Genomic DNA, 22,310 nt, shown 5'->3' with positions numbered 1-22,310 from the left:
CCCTGCGATTAGTGGCCGACCCACTCTACCACCTGAGCCACAGCCGCCCCAAAATTTAGTTCTATTGTGATAAAATCACTAACCTTGTATGTGTGGCATTAAAATTGAAACAGGAATGTTCTTTGAGTCCAAGCACCAATATGTTTGACCCCCCCTTTAGGTGGTCGTGAAACCAAGTGCAACTGACAACGTCGTGGTCATCTCAATAAACCAACCAGTCTTCACCGTGGAGAAGAAAATACCAGAGATACAAGAGTGAGTAACACTGCACTTTATGATTACCATATTCAAGTACAATGGTATTTACATGGTACTTCAAGTTACTTAAGGGTATACCATGGTACAACAGTGGTACATGCCCAAATAAACCAGGGCATTACCATGGTACATGCCTTAAGAGCTATTTCTATGAATCAATGGTGCATTTTCCACAATATCTGCTGATATATGTTTCTCTCAGTTCTCTGACGAAAGCTCTAGACTGGACTGTGAGCATCCTCAGTGTGAGAGCTGATAATGGAAATGAGATGCGCTCCACTCTCAGAGAAACCACAACCAAGACATACATCACATTTATCGCTATCAGCACAAGCGGGACCGTGATCTCTGCCACAGAAGTCAAAGAGTAAGATACATTCCTAACCGTTTGCTATTTAGATTAATCTTGAGTGGAAGCGTCTACCAGAAAATGTGAAAATGCCGTAGTCTGGGTTATTGTCAACTTAATGTCTGTGCACTGCAAGAGTAATTTGGGGGTGGTTCTCGCCTTGTCCGACTGGACAATTGAAATCTGTTGGGGCAATGCCCCCCTTGTTACCAATCCTCCTAGTTATACCGTATCTGTACAACTAGGAGCAATCCTGGTTACTTTCATGCGTTCATGCAAGGATACCAGGATGGAACATGGAAAGAACATGTCTGAACCTCATTTCCAGATGTTCCTACGCTTCAAACGGACGATTCAGACTTCACCGCTCAAAATACGTTTTTGTAATAAAGAATGAATACTAGCTTTATTGCCTTCTAGACTTCCATTGCAAGTGTATATCTTGCAGAATGGGAGTTTTTAGGAGGCTAGGATCTGACGGATGTTGACTTCCACAGGAAATTGCAACGTGAGCAGAATGCTGTAACAGATGAACTGGAGAGTGTGTTCGGCACTGGTCTGGAAATCTCAGTGGAGGAAAGTTCTCAAGACATTGCCGATTCTGGAGATGCCAATCAAGCAGTCGTCATTGCACTCGGCATTCTGCTGGGAGTGAGCCTTGTGGGGCTTATAGTGCTAACGACAGTCTTTGTGATCCGGTAAGTTATTTATTGTGGCACAACTTTTATTGACTAGGCTGGTGTTTTGAGACACTGAGTAGCCTTAACTTAGTACTGGCCTACTGTCTTGAAAATCTGAAAACTTGGCAGGAAAACAAATTTACACCAACAACGATTAGAAATGATCTCAAAGTCAACATGAAACCAAAAGTTGTCCCATTTACTTTTTTAAATGCACGTTCCAGGTCTTATTGTGCATGTTTGTCTTTGTAATCTTTTATGAAATTGTCATTGAATGCTCTGCCTCTGAAGAGCACAAATTTATAACATCAAGTCTCACTCTACGGTGGCCCAGGCGTGCGCAACTCAACACAATTAGCAAAGCAAAGAGCTGAACACAACTAAATTAAGCCACAACACAATGAGCATGCTTGGACAAGTTTTGTGGGACGATAAACTAATTTAATACACTTTGTTGCTGTTTCAGGTTTAAGAAAACGAGCAAGGACACGTATTCGGACAAAGTGAGCTTCCAAATTGGCAAAGAAGACGGTTTCAACATTGTAAGTGACAAAATATTGTTAAACTGAACATTTGTTCAATTGCAAAATGTGTATTATCTTAATCAGTTTTGAGATGTTCAACTCAATGTTTTTTCTCACTCCAACAGGAACCCACCACAACCAAAGAGGTACTAAAATCACATGACCTTAACCAAACTTCAAAGGGATAGTTCACCCAAAAATGAAAATTCTGTTCATTAACTTTCATTCATTAACTGTATGACTTTCATATTCTGTGTAACCCTTAAATAACGTAAAAGTCTGGCAACATTTTATTGATTGTATTTTATTATATCTGAACGTACCGTGATGTGTGTTTTTCAAAGGTTGATCACAGACGTGATTCAGAGAAAGAACACCCACATGACCAAAATGAAAACAGCATCTCAAGCTTCTGAAAACACCTCTTGGTGGAATCAAAGGATCATATAAGCTCACATCCCTTCAAGAATATATAAAGACACTTTTAGACAATACTTACTGATATATTTAAATATATGAACACAGTCCATGCAACTGCCTTTCTTTTCTCCTTAATTCCCAAATGTCATCTTTGGATATTTTGTGTTTCCAAATAACATTTCATATTTCGCACTTTAACTGTTCTGCATTTAATTTGTATCTTAGATGATGTAAATAACCATGAAAATAATTCAAATGTGCAACTTTTTAAAAATGCTTCTTAACCCGCATGTTTGACATGCCAATGCCAGACATGCAGTGTTGAGTGTAATCTGATTACAAAGTATTTAGATACTTTAATCGGATTACTTTAAATTAGAAAGTAGTGCAACATGTTACATTACAAATTCTTGTAATCATATTAGTTATCGATTTACTGTGTTAATTAATTTTAAGTATTTCAGTTACACAAATTTCTAAAATATTATGTTGAATACATTTAAAACTTGAATAATGTTTGTATGTCTGTTTGCCCGCTAACAAGTCCTTGTCAGGGAGAATTATGTTTCGCTGAGAGCATGACCGTGAACGAGGAGGAAATAGAGACAATTTGGAATTCATTGAGCGGGAAAAAAAACAACTTTTGTGAAATGTGTTTTAGAAAGTAACGTAAAAGTACTTAGTAATGTGATTAAGTGTTCAAAGAATTAATCAGTAGATGGAAGACGTGACTTTTTAAACCGGTGCATTTTTATTGGCTATGTTTATCCATGCACGATCCACGGCACCTTTACTGTTTGCAGCGTGCAAAAATGAGTTTTGAAGGAATCCTCAAGCCTACTAGATACCAAATGTGCAACATATCCAGTGTGACTTAATCAAACTGCCAAAAATAAACACCTTTTCATACAAAGTTTGATTAAAAATGTTAAAAGACCATTTTTATTTTCACGATAACCAGATGGCAGTTTGACTTAATCGTGATCATGTGACAATGTAACTACTTTATGAAACTTTATTGCCACATACACAGTACAGCATACCGCTTCACGTAATGCTTTTTGTTTTGGTGTTTTCCAGGGATATTTTCAGAATAGCATACCATTCATACCACTTCTGCAGTATGCAGCATGTTTAAATGACTATTTTAACTGCATAATCAAAGTACTGAATTCCAAAATACCAAAACTGGCATTATTTAGTAGTATAATAGTAGTCTACCCTAATAGTAGCCAGTATATATTCTATACTACACAGTATGTAGTAAGCAGAACGCTAGTATTCCCATGTTTCCAATCACCAGAGATACACCCAAAACACACACACACACAAAATCAAAACCAATACGCCTGCTTTTTCACTCTGTTCATAATTAAATCATATTAAAATTTTATTAAGTTATATCCTATATTAAAATAAAATCAAAACAGAAAGACTGAGAAAAAAAATCTAATACAGAGAATGCAAGAATGACATCCAATAGATTATGGAATGTATTTCGGTAAATAAAATAGAGAGCTGTTCCAACAAATGTGCAATAATTCAGGCCACAAATGTTCTGAGCCTGAAAGAAAAAGCACCATTAAGATTCTATATACACAATGTGGGTATATATACAGTAGATTTATATATACAGTATAATCTGCTTCAATGGTTATATACTGTATACATATATCTTACAGGAATATGTATATGTATATATGTGAAACCATCTCATTTACAAAGCCAGGCAACAACTAGAAGATTCTCTACAGAATCAAGGTTCTTGTGGTTCGTTCTTCTTTTCAATGTACAAGTAAACATAGTTTTTCATATCCACCACAAAGCAACAAAAACACAGCAAGGCCATTTTCAGCCCCGCATCTTTAAGTACAAAACTGGCACAGGAGACAAACATCATAATAATAATAATAATAATAACAATAATAATAATAATACACGTAAAAACGCAAATTAAACTTTGCACTGATGGGACTAAAACGTTGTAAACCTTTTCCCTGTTTCACTGCAGCCTCAAAAATCAAACATCTTCAAAAGCAAATAAACCAAACAAAATTAAGCTTTTTTTAAAAAAAAAGAAATTGCCCTTTGCGAAAAATAGGTATCAGCTAATATTGGTTATTTTTCCTTTATTTTGAGATAATGTGTAATTGATTTCCCCTGCCAACTGAAATGTCTGTTACCATGGTAACCACATGTATATCCAGAGCGCCACGGAAACGTGAAACAAATGATGCAAGCGTGCAAAGGGCAAAAAATAAAAACATATCTGAAATCTGAATCAAATCGGACTCAAAACTGAAAAGCGTGGTGCACGGAAAAAGGATAAGAAAAAGGACATGACAGTAATGTCACAAAGGCGGCGGGCGCGACCCCTCTTTCCCGTTCGAAAGTTTGGCAACCACCGCGATCGTGGCCTCGACTGTGCGACAGAGTATTTCCAAAGCGTCCTGTTGTGGCCCTGCTGGATTTAAAATGCCCTGTGAGAGGGCATGGCCGTATGACTCCGCCTCCTGGAGTGAGCAGCTCCGCACCTCGGCTGCATCCGACAGACTGGAGAGAAGCGATGGGTCGGCAGAGGAAGTGGAGGGGACTTCCTCTCTTTCTGGCTCTACTTCCTGCTCTTGTGGTTCTTTACTTCCATCTTCCTCCTCTCTTCCTGCTATCTGGGGTGGAGCTTCATCTGTCCGACTAAATGCTTCATGAAGGGATGATGATGATGATGATGATGATGAAGACGATGACGATGATGACGCGTCCATTTTCTTCTCCTCGAGCGATGCGCTGTCGGGAGTGGGTGGGTCGTTCTCGGTTCCCGGGTCGATGAGGGAGGAGTCTCGGGTTTCAGTGTCTGAAGTGCTGGTGGGCGTTAACGCCTCGCCTGGCTCCGCCTTCTGCTCCGAGCAGGGAGCCAATGAGGTGGTAGAGGGAGGGCAAAAGGTGCTGCTGCTGACCTCTGCTGGCCGATCGTCAGCACTGCTGCTCACTCGCCTGCGCTTCACTGGAGTGACACCCTCCTCTTCCACTGACAGAGACACAGAGAAATATTATTAAAGCATTCTTAGATGTAAATTCATTCTTAGATGTTCATCCAATCAGATAATAGAGCCAGAACTATCTATTTTATAATACAGTGAGTTTAGCATTTACAAGTGTCTGAGATTGATACCTTTGACCTTGCGTTCCTTGGCCTCCATCTCTAATGTGGTGTGATGCTGAAGGCACAGTCTGCATTTAGACAACAGCTCCTGTAAAGCCGGACCCAAAGCCGGGTCTAACTGCTGAGGAGCGTAAACCGACACTATCAACACCAGCGCCTGCAGATCCTGTAAAACACCGAAAGAAGAGCGAGAAACAAAGAGTTAAATAAAGAGTGATGGATAGCTGGAGTGTGGATATGATGTGAGGAGGTGGATGTACGGACTGCATTGAGGAGGCTGCTGGTCTTGCTGATCTCTGCTCTCTGATTGGTCAGTTCAGGCTGCAGACTGTGGTACTCGTTCAGTAGGTTGGTTACCAACACATTGATGAGATTCGAACAGCTCTGCCCTGACAACACTTGCACCGGCACCTAAACGAATGGCACACACACACACACCAGTGTTTTTATGGTTAATGAAAGCTAAAACAAAAACTAAATGAACAGATTTCCTGAACTTAAAAATGAAAACTAAATGAAAAAATGTCATTAACTCCAATAAAAATTAAACATAAAATATAGCTGCAAGCAGTGATGACGGGCCCAAGCGCAACTGGTCCATATAGGAAAACAATGCATGGTGGACACATGCATTCAGACTATTTTAAAGTCTGTTGTAAATGCCACACTTCCTGCTGCCAGGTGGTGGCACTATAACCGTTGACCCAAAATATTCAAATCCATGTGATTAGCCCCCAAGACTAAACCTATATCTACATTTTGATATAAATCACACATTATACACAGAAGATATGATACACTTCCTGTTTCCCATTTTTCCCCATTAATGTCTCGTCATGACAACAACGTTTGAAAATCTGTTCACAATTTAGCATCTTCAATGTCTTGGCATAATGTTGTCTATATGTAGTGACAGTCTCATGAATCACCTAGGAGTATTTAAATGTTCAGAGACTGCAATATTAAAAAAAATCCAAAATGGCCGACTTCCTGTTGGGTGGACCTAATGACTATTATTATGAAAGTTGACTGTCTTGAAAAGAACTATATATGTACCAAATTTGGTGACTGTGGGTGAAAATGGGTGTGCTACAGAGGCCATCTTACACCCCTACTTTAAAGGGGGCGCTGCATTTAGCATCGTCAATGTCTTGGCATGATGTCGCCCATATTTGGTACCTATAACATGAAATCCCTAGGAGTATTTCAAATTCCACAGCATGCATTTTTTTTTAATAATCCAAAATGGCCGACTTCATGTCGGACGAAGCTTATAGTTGTCTGGCTTGATGAGATCTATATATGTACAGGAGCCACTGAACATGTCTTCTAGGTGGCGCTACATGGCCCCACCTGCACCTTTGCCCAGCCCTAATGGCCGGCGACTCTGATTCGAGTGAAAACTGCACTCATACATGCTGCAGAGTTTTCACAAATGTTATGAACCTCAAAAGTACCGAAAATCTTGAAAAGAATAATAACAAGCAGCAGCACTTTCAGTGCTTGGGCCCTAAATAAAAACCGAATGAAAACATTTTAGGTATCTAAAACAGAAATAAAAATGAAAAACATTTTAACATTTAATAACGCAAAACTAAATGAAAACATATTCATTAACAAAAATAAAAAGAGAGGTCAGACACATACATTCAAGTCTTTACATTTAAAGTTTGCAGAGATTTGACAGCTTGAATTTGGGTCTGTTCCTCAAAGACATTATATGACAAGAATTAAGCGAATACAACATATGCACAACTTTAATTTGATGGTGCTTTATGTAATTTCTGGAGCTCATCAACTTCCGTCCTGACTTCTGTCTCTTCACCTTGTTTAAGAAGCAGGTGAGGAAAGAGTAGGCGATGTTGTTGTTGAGGAAAGTCCTCTCATCCATCAGGATACACTTCATGTATTCTCCGAATGCCGGATCCTCACACAACAGCTTCACACACGACTGAGCCATCGCACACTGACACACAAGAGAGAGAAGCAAGACTATAAGAGTTTGTGTGCGCGTGTGTGAGAGAGACTATTTTCAATATGTATATGACAAAATATCATACCTGAGATTGAGCAAGTTCTGTCCATAATTTTGGAAAGAGAGCCAAGTGCAGAGGAAGTCCTTCATATGCGATCAACACACCTGTATACACATTAATATAAAACATCAGCGCACGCACGCACGACGCACGCACGCACACAGAGACCGAATGGGCTCTTACTAAGTTTGACGAGAGTCTCTGTGAATTTCTCGCAGTTGATGGCGACTCGACAGAGCAGGTGAATGAACTGATGATATGACAGGAAGTAGTCCAACAGCATCCTGTCATAAACCTCATCTTTACCCTACGGGAAACGCAAAAGACACGCATGAACAAAAGCAGACAGTGAAAAATGATTTTCCTTGAGCCGAATTCCCGGTCATACACACCTTGCTGGTCTCCACCATTGACGGCAGCAGGCACATGTTGAGTTCAGGTCTGGGTGGCCGAATATTGTTCTTTCCTCCCATCAGTTTGATGTTTTCTCTACAGGGCAGATACGGCCCAAACGACACTACAAACACAAAGAAAACAAAAAGTGTCATGCAACAATGCTAAAAACATACACTAAAGTGATATTACAGTGAGAAACAACAGAATAATAATAAAAAAAACAAGATTCACCACTCTTCTCTGCCCACCTTAACTGGCATGAAGTCATGATATTGATTATTATGGCTGTGTGTGTTATGGTTTGACTCACTTGGGATGTTGCTATGGTGATAGGTACAGTGGTTGTGTTGCAGGAAGGGCACCAGTGTGTGCAGGAAGTCATGAGGACTCAACAGCACCAGCTCCTTCAGCACATCTGAGGACGAGAACGGTCACACAAACATTGATTTAAGATGCTAGTTTCCTTTAAACTATGGTATGGAGTGTACTGCCGTTTTTGTACTTTGAGTCTTGTATTGTAAAGGCAACTCACCCAGACAGGCGTTCCTCAGCTCCGGTGGACTGTACGAGTTGAGGAGAGTTAGCAGCTTATGAGCAAAATCAATCCTTTCCTGCCACTGGATCAGAGCTTGCTTCACATCTACACAGAGAAATCATATCGACAGCTACTGAAGATTTTGGAGTTGGTGTAAAACAGTGACCAAAGCAGGTTTGAATTGATAAAATGATAAGCATCAAATCTCTTGTACATTAAAGGAATGTTCCGGGTTCAACAAAGGTTCAGGATCAGACAGTTATTTAATAATTAACGTTCCTATAGGGACATCTAGCGCTCTGCGCATGTGTCAAGCACTAGGAAGTGTAATCAAGCTTGAAATCATAATCGTGCCGAGAGACTGCGTGAAATTTAGCTCAGTTACATCCCATTATTCCGGATCATCTTTGAGATGTTTCTACATTTTGACTAGAGTCCACCTGTGGCCAATTCAATTGATTGGACATGATTTGGAAAGGCACACACCTGTCTATAAAAGGTCTCACAGCTGAAAATGCATATCAGAGCAAAAAACAAGCCATGAGGTCAAAGGAACTGCCTGCAGAGCTCAGAGACGTGATTGTATCGAGACAGATCTGGGGAAGGGTACAGAAACATTTCAGCTGCACTGAAGGGTCCCAAGAGCACAGTGGCCTCCCTAATTCTTAAAAGGAAGAAGTTTGGAACAACCAGGACTCTTCCTAGAGCTGGACACCCGGCCAAACTGAGCAATCAGGAGAGAAGAGCCTTTGATAAGAGAGGTGAACAAGTACCCAATGGTCACTCTGTCACTCCAGAGATCATGTGTGGAGATGGGAGAAACTTGCAGAAGGACGACCATTACTGCAACACTCCACCGATCTGGACTTTATGGCAGAGTGGCCAGACGGACGCCTCTCCTCAGTGCAAGACACATGAAAGCATCTAAAGGACTCTTAGACTGTGAGAAACGAGATTCTCTGGTCTGATGAAATGAAGATTGAACTGTTTGGCCTCAGTTTTAAGCGTCATGTCTGGAGGAAATCAGGCACCGCTCATCACCTGTGCAGTACCATCCCAACGGTGAAGCATGGTGGTGGCAGCATCATGCTGTGGAGGTGTGTTTCAGCAGCAGGGACTGGGGACTGGTCAGGGATGAAGGAAAGCTGAACATAGCAAAATACAGAGATATCATTAATGAAAACCTGGTCCAGAGTGCTCAGGACCTCAGACTGGGCCGAAGGTTCACTTTCCAATGGGACAATGACCCTAAGCACACAGCCAAGACAATGCAAGAGTGACTACGGGACAACTCTGTGAATGTCCTTGAGTGGCCCAGCCACTCAAGCCCGGACTTGAACCCAATCGAACATCTCTGGAGAGATCTGAAAATGGCTGTCCACCGATGGTCCCCATCCAACCTGACAGAGCTTGAGAGGATCTGAAGAGAAGAATGGCAGAAAATCCCCAAATCCAGGTGTGCAAAGTTTGTCGCATCATACCCAAAAAGACTTGAGGCTGTAATCGCAGCCAAAGGTGCTTCAACCAAGTACTGAGTTAAGGGTCTGAATACTTATGTCAATGTGATATTCCAGTTTTTTCTTTTAATAACATTTTCAGTAATCAAAAATCAGTTTTTTGCATTGTCATTATGGAGTGTAGATTGATGTGAATAAAACATGATTTAAAGCATTTTAGCATAAGGCTGCAACAACAAAATATGAAAAAATTAAAGGGTCTGTTCTCTTCCAAAATTGATTGGATCGCTTCTGTAGTCAAGTGCAGTACCCTTATACACTCACCTAAAGGATTATTAGGAACACCATACTAATACTGTGTTTGACCCCCTTTCGCCTTCAGAACTGCCTTAATTCTACGTGGCATTGATTCAACAAGGTGCTGAAAGCATTCTTTAGAAATGTTGGCCCATATTGATAGGATAGCATCTTGCAGTTGATGGAGATTTGTGGGATGCACATCCAGGGCACGAAGCTCCCGTTCCACCACATCCCAAAGATGCTCTATTGGGTTGAGATCTGGTGACTGTGGGGGCCATTTTAGTACAGTGAACTCATTGTCATGTTCAAGAAATCAATTTGAAATGATTCGAGCTTTGTGACATGGTGCATTATCCTGCTGGAAGTAGCCATCAGAGGATGGGTACATGGTGGCCATAAAGGGATGGACATGGTCAGAAACAATGCTCAGGTAGGCCGTGGCATTTAAACGATGCCCAATTGGCACTAAGGGGCCTAAACTGTGCCAAGAAAACATCCCCCACACCATTACACCACCACCACCAGCCTGCACAGTGGTAACAAGGCATGATGGATCCATGTTCTCATTCTGTTTATGCCAAATTCTGACTCTACCAGCTGAATGTCTCAACAGAAATCGAGACTCATCAGACCAGGCAACATTTTTCCAGTCTTCAACTGTCCAATTTTGGTGAGCTCTTGCAAATTGTAGCCTCTTTTTCCTATTTGTAGTGGAGATGAGTGGTACCCGGTGGGGTCTTCTGCTGTTGTAGCCCATCCGCCTCAAGGTTGTGCGTGTTGTGGCTTCACAAATGCTTTGCTGCATACCTCGGTTGTAACGAGTGGTTATTTCAGGCACAGTTGCTCTTCTATCAGCTTGAATCAGTCGGCCCATTCTCCTCTGACCTCTAGCATCAACAAGGCATTTTCAGCCCACAGGACTGCCGCATACTGGATGTTTTTCCCTTTTCACACCATTCTTTATAAACCCTAGAAATGGTTGTGCGTGAAAATCCCAGTAACTGAGCAGATTGTGAAATACTCAGACCGGCCCGTCTGGCACCAACAACCATGCCACGCTCAAAATTGCTTAAATCACCTTTCTTTCCCATTCTGACATTCAGTTTGGAGTTCAGGAGATTGTCTTGACCAGGACCACACCCATAAATGCATTGAAGCAACTGCCATGTGATTGGTTGATTAGATAATTGCATTAATGAGAAATTGAACAGGTGTTCCTAATAATCCTTTAGGTGAGTGTATAAGATGTTAGGGTGCATTAAGGGTAATGAGGTAACTGTTTTGCGGTGTGGTGGATTGTGAATAATGTAATACCTTTGCGCTGCATGTAGGGCCGTGTTGCCTTCAAAACCGACAGGAAGATGGAGAGCAGCTCCACTAGATCTCCTGTCACATGACACGCTGTGGCCTCATGGTACATCATGTGAAGGGTGTTGAACGACTGCAGACACAGACGCATTTAATCAATCATTACATTCAAAGACAATAAACAGTTTAATCACAAGAGACTGAATGTGTATGAATACCTCAGTCATGAGGATGAGGCCTCTGTTAAACACCACCAGCAGCCGATCTTCATCATTCTCCAGCAGTATCCGGAAGGCACTACCAGAGATTTAGCATAAAAGAAAATAGCTTTTTTTTGAGGGTGAACTATCCCTTTAAAATGAACATGAAATGAGATTTAAGACCCGTTTTACCTTTTAATGTGGTGTATTTCTGGGCTAAAATATTTAATGAGAAAAAAAGGGTGGGAAGTGATTCTATTCATATCCTTCAGGAATTGATTGGGACGTGAATAGTGGGCGCTCTATACAAGAGTGAAGCCAGACCTAAATGTGAGGTGTACCTGATGAGTGTGGTCCAACAGGAGCGTCCGTCCAGACAGCGCAGGTAACAGCTGATGGTGGTTTTCTTGAACTGTTTCACGTCCTCCAGTTCTTCCTCTCTCATATCAGGCCTCTGAGCCACAAACAACTGCATCAGGTTAAACAACTCCTCCACCGCCTACAGACACAAAGAGAGAGGTAAATAAGGCACATGTTGTGTTAACTGCTTTTTCTAGCAATAAACATTACATCTCCTATAGTTTAAGAATCTGCACCCTCCTTTTTGTCCTTCGGGTCATTTTGACCCATATTGAAAAACATTCAAAATGCATAAATTCTTGAATGCAAGAATCTAAGAAAATGTTAAATATTTTTTGGGTCAAATTTCATTCTTATCTTTAAAAAACATTATTTAAAACTGTAAAACATCCAGAAAGTCCGAAAGTGAAATGTCAAAAATGGTTCTTCCAATATGGGTCAAAATTGACCCATTGAAATTCTTAACACTTAATTATATACAAAAGTTAATTAGATTTATATTTGATTTGTTTTGATGGTCTTGATCAAGTCACAACTTTCTATACCTGTTCCAGGTCAAAAGAAAACGTTTAAAATAATAGTAAAAATATAGTAAAAAATTCTTGGCCAACAGGGTTGCAGATTTAGCCTAAATTACCCTTAATGGGAGAAAGCTAATTTGGAAGCAAATGTTGATTTGTAGTAACAAAAAAAGTAAATATAAACTAAATAAAATTTACTTTTAGTCATTTTTCTTAAAATATCTTGGGTATTTTTGAAAGTTTGAGCTTCCTAGTTATCACAATTTTATGTAAAGTTTTGGGACAATCATATGGTAACAGGGTTGCATTCAAAATTTGGGCTTTTGGTTATTAAAATCGTTTTTTTTTCTACAACTAGCAGAATATTAATTCAAAATATAATGCCAAAAAGATGATGCTGTTGTATGATAATAATTGTAACAAAAATAAAATAACAAAAAATCTCAGTTTTAAGAAGTTCTGCAAACATTTGATGTCTTAAAAACAAGTTATTTTATGCTAGGTAATGGTTTATTTACAATATCTCAAATTCTAATTGGATCTGTACTTTGAAAAGTACTGTGACCCCAATATGTGCGCTATTTGCAACAGGGAGACATAGGAGTACCCACCCCTGGGTACTGGCTGGCATGGGGCGTGAGGTTTTTGAAGGCCCACTGGATGTTCTGGTGAGATGCCAGCTGCCGGGTGAAGGCAGGCGACTGCTCGCAGCACATGCGCAGTATTGCATAATACGCCGGCAGCATCCCGCGGTTGAACAGCACCACCTCCTGATCGTCATGATCCGCCAGGATGTAGTTGAATGCGATGTTTTTAGTGACCACGGGGTTTTGAACGATGAGACGGACGTTCTCGCTGCAGTCCACACACACGTTATACCAAAAAGACAGAAGAGCCTGTTTGTTGTGATTCGTGGCAATCGCTGGCTCTGATAACTTGGGCTGAAAACACAGTGAGAGAGAGAGAGAGAGAGAGAAAGAGAGAGAGAACGGCTGAGAGGTGATTAAATAAAACAAGACGTGACAGTTAGAAGTTATGCTGAAATATACATCATAAAAGGTGGACAAGAATATCACAGTTGGTCACATTAATTGGTGCGTTATGGTACGCAAATACGGTACTAAGAATTAGAAGTTCAATTTAATTTCCTTGAATCAGTTTAAACTGTCCATGCCAATGAATCGGTTCAAAACACAGATTTAAATATTTGTTGGTATCTCAACTCAGCATTGCTCACGGACGTCTCTGTGAGACATTTTATATGCTTTAAAAAGTTCTAGTTACAATTAGGGCTGTCAATTTAATGCATTAATTCAGTGTAATTCAGTATATTAAAAATAATGCAATCAATCATGCCAACTTCGTAATAAGGAATATTTCACCATAGGAGCAATTCACTCTTGAAGTACCAACTGTTTTCAGCAGGGGGCAGTAAGTGAAACTCCAGCTGTATAGGCAACGTGCAGCAATACAGAGATCAAACAACACTACACATTCTTGCCTTCAAACACAGCTGGACCAGCTGACGTAGGTGTACATTGATGCATCCTTAGACAGACTGACAATTCAATTGCGAAACAGATTGCTGTGGACTGTGAGCCAATGATAGGCCTTTGTTTGTTAATATGGAAATAAACAATATATTGTCTTCTAAAGCAACTTTCTGTCTTACCAATGCTTTATTCATCTGCCACAATCATGTAATGCATTTTAATCATTTTAATATATTTGTTTTTACTATGTATTATATTTAAAATTATTTAAATATAATTATTTAATCATTATATATATAGAATTATTGCTATTTGAGGGGCTCTCTCGGCAAATATTTATTTATGCGATTCATTTGATTAATCAGCCTATCATGCATTAATTAAATTATAATGTAAACATGGCTGTTTATTACTAAGTATTGCTAAATTGGGGCATCTATATTTAACTTTTTGCATTGAAAATGTTTAATCTACTCTGCAACAATGGCTGTTTGTTCCACATGATGTTTCCTGGGGAAAAAAATATCTCAGTTTTTCTAATTATTTAATGAAAAATATATATAAATATTTTTAGCTACAGTTAGGACCACTTCAAGAACGATTCGTTGGTTTAAGGAAGTGATGAATTTGACCGTTAGTTGTCAGACTAATTCAAAACAACAGCGGGAGGTGCTTCATTCATAGTGATTTTAACATGATTAACGTGACTAACATTAACACAATTGTAATCGAATTTCATTATTAATATTTGGACCATGTTGTTCGGTGGTTGGATGCTCAAATTTGGCCACATCCCCCATTGGCCCTTATCCAATCATGGCCTCCTAATAATCCCATTTCATGAATTGGCTGTATTACTCCATTCTCTCCTCTCCACCAATAGCATAAGCAAATAGTCAACAGCAGCTGGAGAAGTATAAAAGCTAGCGCAGAAGAAAGAGACACACCAACAAAGTCATTTTATTAATAATAATAAAATAAAAACTAAAAACGTACCTTGTCTGAAGACACACGCTTACAGCATTAACAGCTTCATTGATTATAACAGGAACAATCCAATATTCCCGACCTAAGCAAGCATGAGCATCTAAACTAAGATACACTTTCATCTCCTCTCTCACGTTGACATGCTCAGTATCAACAACAAGTCTGGATAAGTCACTGGAGGTAATGTTCTTTGAGTGTACTTTAACTTTTAGATTTTCATCATCCACTCTTTATTCATCATTATTTATTCTTCATCCAGAATAAAGCTTAAAATCAACCTTGCATAATTAAAGGAACACCAGTGACAATATCAATAACTCCAACATTCAGTCTCTTCATGTGTGTATGACATACCTGGAAGAGGTTCCAGAGGTCCATGAAGTAGCTGGAGAACATAAGTTTCTCAGTTTTGGAGATGAGGCAGTAGGTCATGAAGCTGAAGTACTGCACCAGTTTGGTGGTCCCGTGCACGGGCACGTCCACGTAGAGTTTGGCACGGCCCAGCAGACCCAGCAGCAGGTTATACACCTGGTGCAGAACAACAGTGGTGTCGGGACTCAGCGGGAGGTCTCGTGTCGGGATGTGAAGAGAGCGCGTGGAGCGAAACATTTGACGAAACGAGTTACTCGGGATGAGAGAGACCAGAAGATATGCCGCAGCTAGGACAGATCACAAAAAATCAAACCAATTGGGAAATTTTTTTGTTATCGAATGCAATTACATTCATACATTTTAAAGTGTGGCGTTGTTCAAATCATTTTCTTTCCTGGTTTGTGCTTCTCCTCATATGTTAAAGAAGGTATGTTTAGATTGTGTCCTTACATGTGCGGACACGAGGGTAGTTGTGTGCCAGCAGAAATCTCTCCACCCAGTTCTCCATGTTCTGCAGAACCCAGCTGTGAGCCAGTTTATTTCGAGGAGTCTGCACCGCCAACCAGTCCAGACACTGAGATGGGTTATACTCGATCACCTTACACAGACATTACAGTTTCAGATTATATCGTTTCAGAACTCAGTAGAGGTATATTAGTGTATCGTGGCACGATACATCGTGGAGCCTGGAAGCTTTTACATTTTTTTATTATTATTATTTTACAAGCGTCTGGATCCGATACGCGCCATGTCCTATGCCTACGTAACGAGGTCATACATATGGAAAATCGCTTCAATGCACACAAAGAGCTCTAAAATGCGATTACAAGTTGAATCTGCGAGAACTGAAGGTGAAACCATGTCAGCTCGCGGGAGAGAGAAGCGCCTATTTAGCCGGGAGGGATCTGTCCGTCTGATGAGCGAGAGAAAATTAGGCTACGTTCACACAGTCGACGTTTGGGATTGACAACTGTATTTACTATTTACAGGTTTGCGTCTTGAAACAGCCTGTTCATATATCAGTGTACAGTAGCAGTTCGAAAACTGTCTGTATGAACGAACAACCGAAGTCAAGCCGTATTCTAACAGCTGTAATTATAGTGACAGTGACTAAAGTAAATATCAAAGATGGCGACGTCCATAAGCCCAGTATGTCTAATCACAATTGATGCCGCGTTACTAAATAAGTCCAATAAAGGAGCGAGTTCATGCATCAGATCATAATTAACCGACAGCAAAATTAAATGCCTTTTAACCGTGTGCAGAGAGCAGATTTTGTGTCGCGCGGATCATGCCTGTGAGCAGCCAGTGGACAACATTGGCTGAATCTTCAGATGACAAGCATATATTATCAGTCCCGTGAGTTATGAAACACACCAGACACTTGTTTAAACGCAGTCTCATGCAAAATAAATGTAAAAAACCCTCAAATCAAATAATCTATCAATTATGAAAACAACTCTGAATCCAATATGGCCGCGAAATTGATAACATCAAAAGTCATTGGTTCTTGAGTCATGACATTTAGTTACTTAACGTGCAAGAACCGACAAGGTTTGATCTTATGCGAGTTTGGAATGACACAAGGGTGAATAAACGATGGCAGAATGTAATCTGAGTGAACGATCTATTTAATATGAGAGTGCCAATCATAAAAAAAACAGGCTGCAGATGGAAGAAATCTAAAACAGATGAATGGTGACTGAAGCAGCATTATAATCTCAGATCAGTGAGGATTGATTTAACAACACAGAGTCAGATCAGTGCGGCAGCATTAGAGACTCAGATTGAAAATGAGCCGATTTACCTCCCAGATCCTCTGCAGAATGTAGGAAGCAAACGAGGGCATTCCAGGAGGACCCGCAGCAAACTCCATCAGCATTGTCAGCAGCTTGAAGAACGGGTTCGCTGCCTGGGAGACAAACACACACAATATAAGGTCATGTGTGTACAACAAAGAGATGAAATGAATAAAAAGCACTTACTTCTGGAGTGAGTTTAGCTATGGAGGTGAACAGCATAGACACGATCTACACAAACAGAAGAAAACACAAATCATGAGGCATTACATTACAGTTTACAATGGATACGTGTATGTCTGTGTGTATAGAAGTCAAATACAATAGAAGTCTATGGTATGTCCTCATTTTGATGTGCAAGTAAACACGTGTTTGTGTGCCGTACGTGTTCTGCCAGGCGGTTGTTGTATCTGCAGAGGCTGAAAATGAGGTTGCAGGTCTGTCTGATATTGATGCTGTCTCTGATGTGCTGGAACAGGAAGGGAAAGCCTTTTCCTCCGGTCAGTGCTGCCATATCACTCTGAGACAAAGTCAAGTGTCTGCAGATTCACACAGACAAAAAACAACCAGATGTTACCATCAGTGTTTTTTAGAAACGCTGGTTATGAATGTGACTGTGGTTCTATGAAAGAACAACAGAGGCAGAACTGAAAGCACAAGTGGAAAACTCTTGCGCTTTGACCGAGAATGTTCTACAGCAGAAGACAGCTGTTCCAATTCGCATGCTAAATCAGGAGATTTCGTTTTCTTATTCCATTTGTCATGCTGAAGTGATGCACAGAGATGCCAGTCGCACTCAGTGCACAGCAAGAAGGATTATGGAGGGCATGGGCATGGATCAGACATGGCCTCTTTATGATGGTCCACACTAAGACAAACTGAAGACGCCTCATGCATTACGGGGTGACAACGGTCTAATTTTATTCTCGGTCGAAGTGCAAGAGTTTCCCACTAGTGTTTTCAGTTCTGCCTCTGGTGGTCTGGAATGAAAGTAGAATTATTTGCCAATGGGGTTAGAAAAATAAACTTAATTCAAAGGGAAAACAAGTTATTTTTCTAACTCTAATGGCAGATTTTTCTGTCTTGTTTTAAAAGTTAAGTTGACAACATTTTGTCAGATTTGGCTGAAAACATGACTTAAAATTTATAACATTTGATAGTCAAATAAAACGGTCAAACACAGTCTTGTGGGTCAAAGTTTTTGTTTGTCACATGACAACAGAATGGTTACCTGCAAGTTTGCTGACTTTGATTTGATGAACTATTAATATTTTTTTAAAAATTCACTGCTTATCTTTTTCAAAAAAAAATAAATAAATAAAAAAATAAAAAAAAATATATATATATATTTTACTTTTATTAATAATAATAATAATAATAATAATAAGACTAATACTACAGATTATCCCATACTACATATGCCAACATTTATTTTTTTTAAAGATTTTCAGCATTTTATTAGAGTTGTCAGCTGGTGAATCTGCACAAATTGGCATATTAATTAGTATTTTTCTAAATATTGGCATAACCAAAATAAAATGGCATAATATTTTAAGTCTTGTTTCCAGAGAAGTCTGTAAACTTTAAACTTAAGACAATATGGTAAAAATTAATTTGTTTTCCCTTTGACTTAAGTTTATTTTTGTGTGAAGTAAATGTATATTGTTTTAAGAATATTTTGACAATTATACAGTAAAACAAAACATAAATATTCATTAAGAAAATTATTTTTGAATAATTTTAAAATCTGTTGGCATAAGTAGTTTGGAATAATCCATTATTATTATTAATATTATTATTTCTGTAAGAAAAAAGCAGTGACACTTTTTTCTAAAGTATTAAATGAGACGGAGAAAACTTCTTGATGTGTACGACTTAAAAATTCATGATATTTACAACAAAAATGTTTATTATAAATAAAAATAAAAAACTTTCACATGTATTCAAGGAGCAAAGAAAGTAATTTAATACCTTTGACTTGATGGTTACATCACTTGACATTTTTTCAAAGTCATTCAATATTTTCTGTTTGTGTAGAAAATGTTATAAATAAATGTTTTTTTAAATGTTTGAAACCAGTATGGACAAAAATAGGACATTTTTATGAAAAGGCACATTTTGTTCAGGTCAAATGAAGTAACCTTAAAAATTCATGATATTTGCAATAAATAAATAATTACATTGAAAACTTTTGTGTGTATTCTAGGGGCAAGAAAAGTATTTTTATACCTTTTACCTGATAGTAACACCATTTAATTTTAGTCGTTAATTTTGTTTTTTGCAGAAAATGCTATAAATGTGTTTTTTTTGTATGAAAGCAACATGGACACAAATATTACATTCATACAGACCTGATGCATGCATGGGTTTTAAGCTAGTTATTTTTTAATATTTCACATTTTTATTGTCTCGCACAACCTTGTTTAGTATAACACACCAGTGTACATTTGAGCGTGTGTGTGTGTGTGTGTGTGTGTGTGTGTGTGTGTGTACCTCTCAGATCTGGACTGCTCCACCAGCAGAGCTATGAGCGCGATCATCTTCTCCAGAGCGGCCGGCCGGTATTTCTCCTCTGCCAGAGACAAGATGTCCTCCTCTTCATCCTCCTCTCCCTCCTCCTCCTCTGATAACACCTCCACCTGAGGCTGAGAGACAGAGTGAGAGTTTGATGTCACAATTTGAGATATTTGAGGGAAAGATCTAGAGAAGGTCTGCAGATCCACTCACATTTTCAGGTCCTTTAGTGCCCATGTAGAAATGCACCATTATAGAAATGGCTTGAAGAGACAAGAGGAACTGACTCTGTTAGGAAAAAAAATGAACAAAAGACGAAAAAACATTATTGTATAAATACATACATGCTTTACAATAAAATAAAAAAAACTGACTGGCTATAAAATGCACGAAACAAAGTAGATAAAGTGATGTGTACCTCCTCTTCACCCATTTTTGCAAACTCATAAAGGAAGGCAAAGTATTCGGTCAGATGTTTGCTGTGCGGCTTCACTCCATGTTCCATGATTGACAGCAGCGTTTTGACAAACCGTGTTACGCAAGAGCGGCTGCCGATGTCCTCCACAGGCCCATCCATGTCATCAGAGCTGTAGAGGAACAACAACCATTTGAACCAAGCCATTTAACCGAGTACAGTAAGCAGAAATGTACAGTGTTACATCAAGGGTGATGCTTTACATTATAGCTAAACAAAATACTTTTTTTTGCAATTAATGTCTAACTAAAACATCTAAAAATATCCCATACCCATCCTCCATGCCAGGCTGCAGGTACAGGTGAGCGTGGACTGGTCTGAGCCTCTGGATCACATGAATACACAACCTCTGGAACATCTGAAACACAACAGCATGTCAGACAACACACTTCATGGTAATTGTTTGTGTGCATGCAACACACTCACCTGCCGTACAATCTGATTGGGACACTTGATGAGAATCTGCATCGGCCACCAGTTATCATCTGCCATTTGATCCAAAAACCACTGCACAGACAGAAAGTTACCTTTGTAAAAACACAGTACTGAGGAGGTTGGTGGGAAACAGGAAGCTGGATGTTAAGTGGGTCTGCTTTTTACCTCGCAGGCAGCTTGACTGTTGTTGAATTGTTTGGTGAGGAGCTCGATCCACTGGAGCATGGTGGGCTTAGAGAAATAACATAGCAGAAGAATAACTAACAAGAACACAAGATAAGCATCAAAAACATACTCTGTCCCATTCAATCAGATACAGTCACGTCATCAACGAGACCCCCTACAAGTATTAATAATTTAAAGCAAACTGCAACAGAACAACCAAAGAAGTGTAAAGTACACAACTCAAGTAAACACATTGTCTTGATCTTTAGGGAAAGTCCACTGACGCCTGTGATAGACGACAACAGTGTCTCACCTTTTCTTTGGAGTGAATGAAAGTCTCTAAAACAAACGACGTGCTGAGCTGTGAGAGAAAGAGAGAGAGGAGAATTACTAATTTCATAGGTTGAAGAAGCGTTGCTCTGATAATGCGGTTTATGTCAACAGACTCACCTTAGCAGTCATAAGAGACACAGATTTAGGATCAGGTAAAGTGCTGGGAATACTACTGCACAGCTGCCACATGAAACTACAGAGACAAAACAACAAACAAAAACAAATTGCAAACAAAAAAGAAAAAAAAAACACAAAAGAAAAAACAAAGTAAAATCACAACAAAGAAAACAAAATACATAAAAGAACAAACAGCAAAACAAAAAGCAAAACAAAGCAATGCAACAAATTTAAATAACAAACAAAAACCATCAAAACGAAACAAAATAAAACAATAAAACAGCAAAACACAAAACAGCACAAAGCCAAAATGAAACACAAAATAAATAAATAAATAAAAAACAGCCACAATGAAAATAAAAAAACAAAAGCAAAAAACATAATAAATAAAAAACCCAAAATAAAACAGCAAACCAAAGCAAAAATACAAATAAAAAATTAAATGCAAACAAAAAACCCAGAAAAAAAACACAATAAAGAAAAAAAACAACCAATGAAAACACAAAAAGAACACAAAAACAGCAAATGAAAGTAGAACAAAAAGGAAAACAAAACATTTCAAAAAATTACAAACAAAATAAAACAACAAAAACAAAGCAAAAAAACAGAACACAAACAAAAAAAGAAAACAGAAAACAGCAAACAAAAATAAAAGGCAAAACAAAATGACAAAAACCAATACAACAAAGTAAAATACAAAAACACAAACAAAACAATAAAACAGTAGAAACACAAGAAAGAGAGAAACGAAGATTAGTTGACAAAGATTTCTAAAATATCTTGATCAAAGTTCAGAAAATGGTTCTAAACGTCTCTCACCCAAAGTATGTGTGTTCAAAGATGTTCTTGTCTTGGAGAAACTGCATGTTGTCATGCCAGATCCACTATGAGAGAGACACAAACAGATGCAGACTGTTAAATGCTCAGAAAAACAAGAGTGAAGTTTGAGGATGAAATCGAGTGAGGTTTACCTCCAGAAGGTCTGGAGAAATGTCAAAGTTAAAGTCTTTCCCATTTTCCTCCTCCACTTCCACTCTCTTGTAGAACAGCATGTACGCACTGTGTGTCTGAAAGAGAGAGAGTCATTTGTCACTCTGTTTTGAGAGTATATTCGAG

At 39.0% G+C, this 22,310-nt stretch overlaps 1 protein-coding gene across 1 annotated transcript in view; it reads right to left on the bottom strand.

The window, feature by feature from the left end:
• Positions 1 to 3,562: 3,562 nt before the first annotated feature.
• The window catches only part of LOC127651859 (ubiquitin carboxyl-terminal hydrolase 34-like), a 68,544-nt gene continuing 49,796 nt past the window's right edge, over positions 3,563 to 22,310 (bottom strand). Inside the window, exons 50-77 of the mRNA XM_052137895.1 lie at positions 22,166 to 22,261; positions 22,014 to 22,078; positions 21,195 to 21,270; positions 21,058 to 21,105; positions 20,745 to 20,810; positions 20,571 to 20,651; positions 20,417 to 20,502; positions 20,088 to 20,256; positions 19,883 to 19,957; positions 19,649 to 19,800; positions 17,541 to 17,694; positions 17,342 to 17,386; positions 17,164 to 17,268; positions 15,807 to 15,954; positions 15,339 to 15,643; positions 13,116 to 13,445; positions 11,965 to 12,122; positions 11,642 to 11,720; positions 11,430 to 11,556; positions 8,356 to 8,463; positions 8,134 to 8,238; positions 7,820 to 7,944; positions 7,611 to 7,734; positions 7,452 to 7,531; positions 7,217 to 7,357; positions 5,656 to 5,802; positions 5,401 to 5,557; positions 3,563 to 5,256 (exon numbers count right to left, since the gene is read on the bottom strand). Coding sequence (XP_051993855.1) covers positions 4,583 to 5,256; positions 5,401 to 5,557; positions 5,656 to 5,802; positions 7,217 to 7,357; positions 7,452 to 7,531; positions 7,611 to 7,734; positions 7,820 to 7,944; positions 8,134 to 8,238; positions 8,356 to 8,463; positions 11,430 to 11,556; positions 11,642 to 11,720; positions 11,965 to 12,122; positions 13,116 to 13,445; positions 15,339 to 15,643; positions 15,807 to 15,954; positions 17,164 to 17,268; positions 17,342 to 17,386; positions 17,541 to 17,694; positions 19,649 to 19,800; positions 19,883 to 19,957; positions 20,088 to 20,256; positions 20,417 to 20,502; positions 20,571 to 20,651; positions 20,745 to 20,810; positions 21,058 to 21,105; positions 21,195 to 21,270; positions 22,014 to 22,078; positions 22,166 to 22,261 — 4,026 coding nt within the window. The 3' untranslated portion in view covers positions 3,563 to 4,582. The remainder of the gene's footprint in view (positions 5,257 to 5,400; positions 5,558 to 5,655; positions 5,803 to 7,216; positions 7,358 to 7,451; positions 7,532 to 7,610; positions 7,735 to 7,819; positions 7,945 to 8,133; positions 8,239 to 8,355; positions 8,464 to 11,429; positions 11,557 to 11,641; positions 11,721 to 11,964; positions 12,123 to 13,115; positions 13,446 to 15,338; positions 15,644 to 15,806; positions 15,955 to 17,163; positions 17,269 to 17,341; positions 17,387 to 17,540; positions 17,695 to 19,648; positions 19,801 to 19,882; positions 19,958 to 20,087; positions 20,257 to 20,416; positions 20,503 to 20,570; positions 20,652 to 20,744; positions 20,811 to 21,057; positions 21,106 to 21,194; positions 21,271 to 22,013; positions 22,079 to 22,165; positions 22,262 to 22,310) is intronic.

Source organism: Xyrauchen texanus, chromosome 11 (assembly GCF_025860055.1).
Source record: "Xyrauchen texanus isolate HMW12.3.18 chromosome 11, RBS_HiC_50CHRs, whole genome shotgun sequence".
NCBI lineage: Eukaryota > Metazoa > Chordata > Actinopteri > Cypriniformes > Catostomidae > Xyrauchen > Xyrauchen texanus.
The sequence above is the reverse complement of the archived record's forward strand: the minus strand, read 5'-3'. Positions and strand labels throughout refer to the sequence as shown.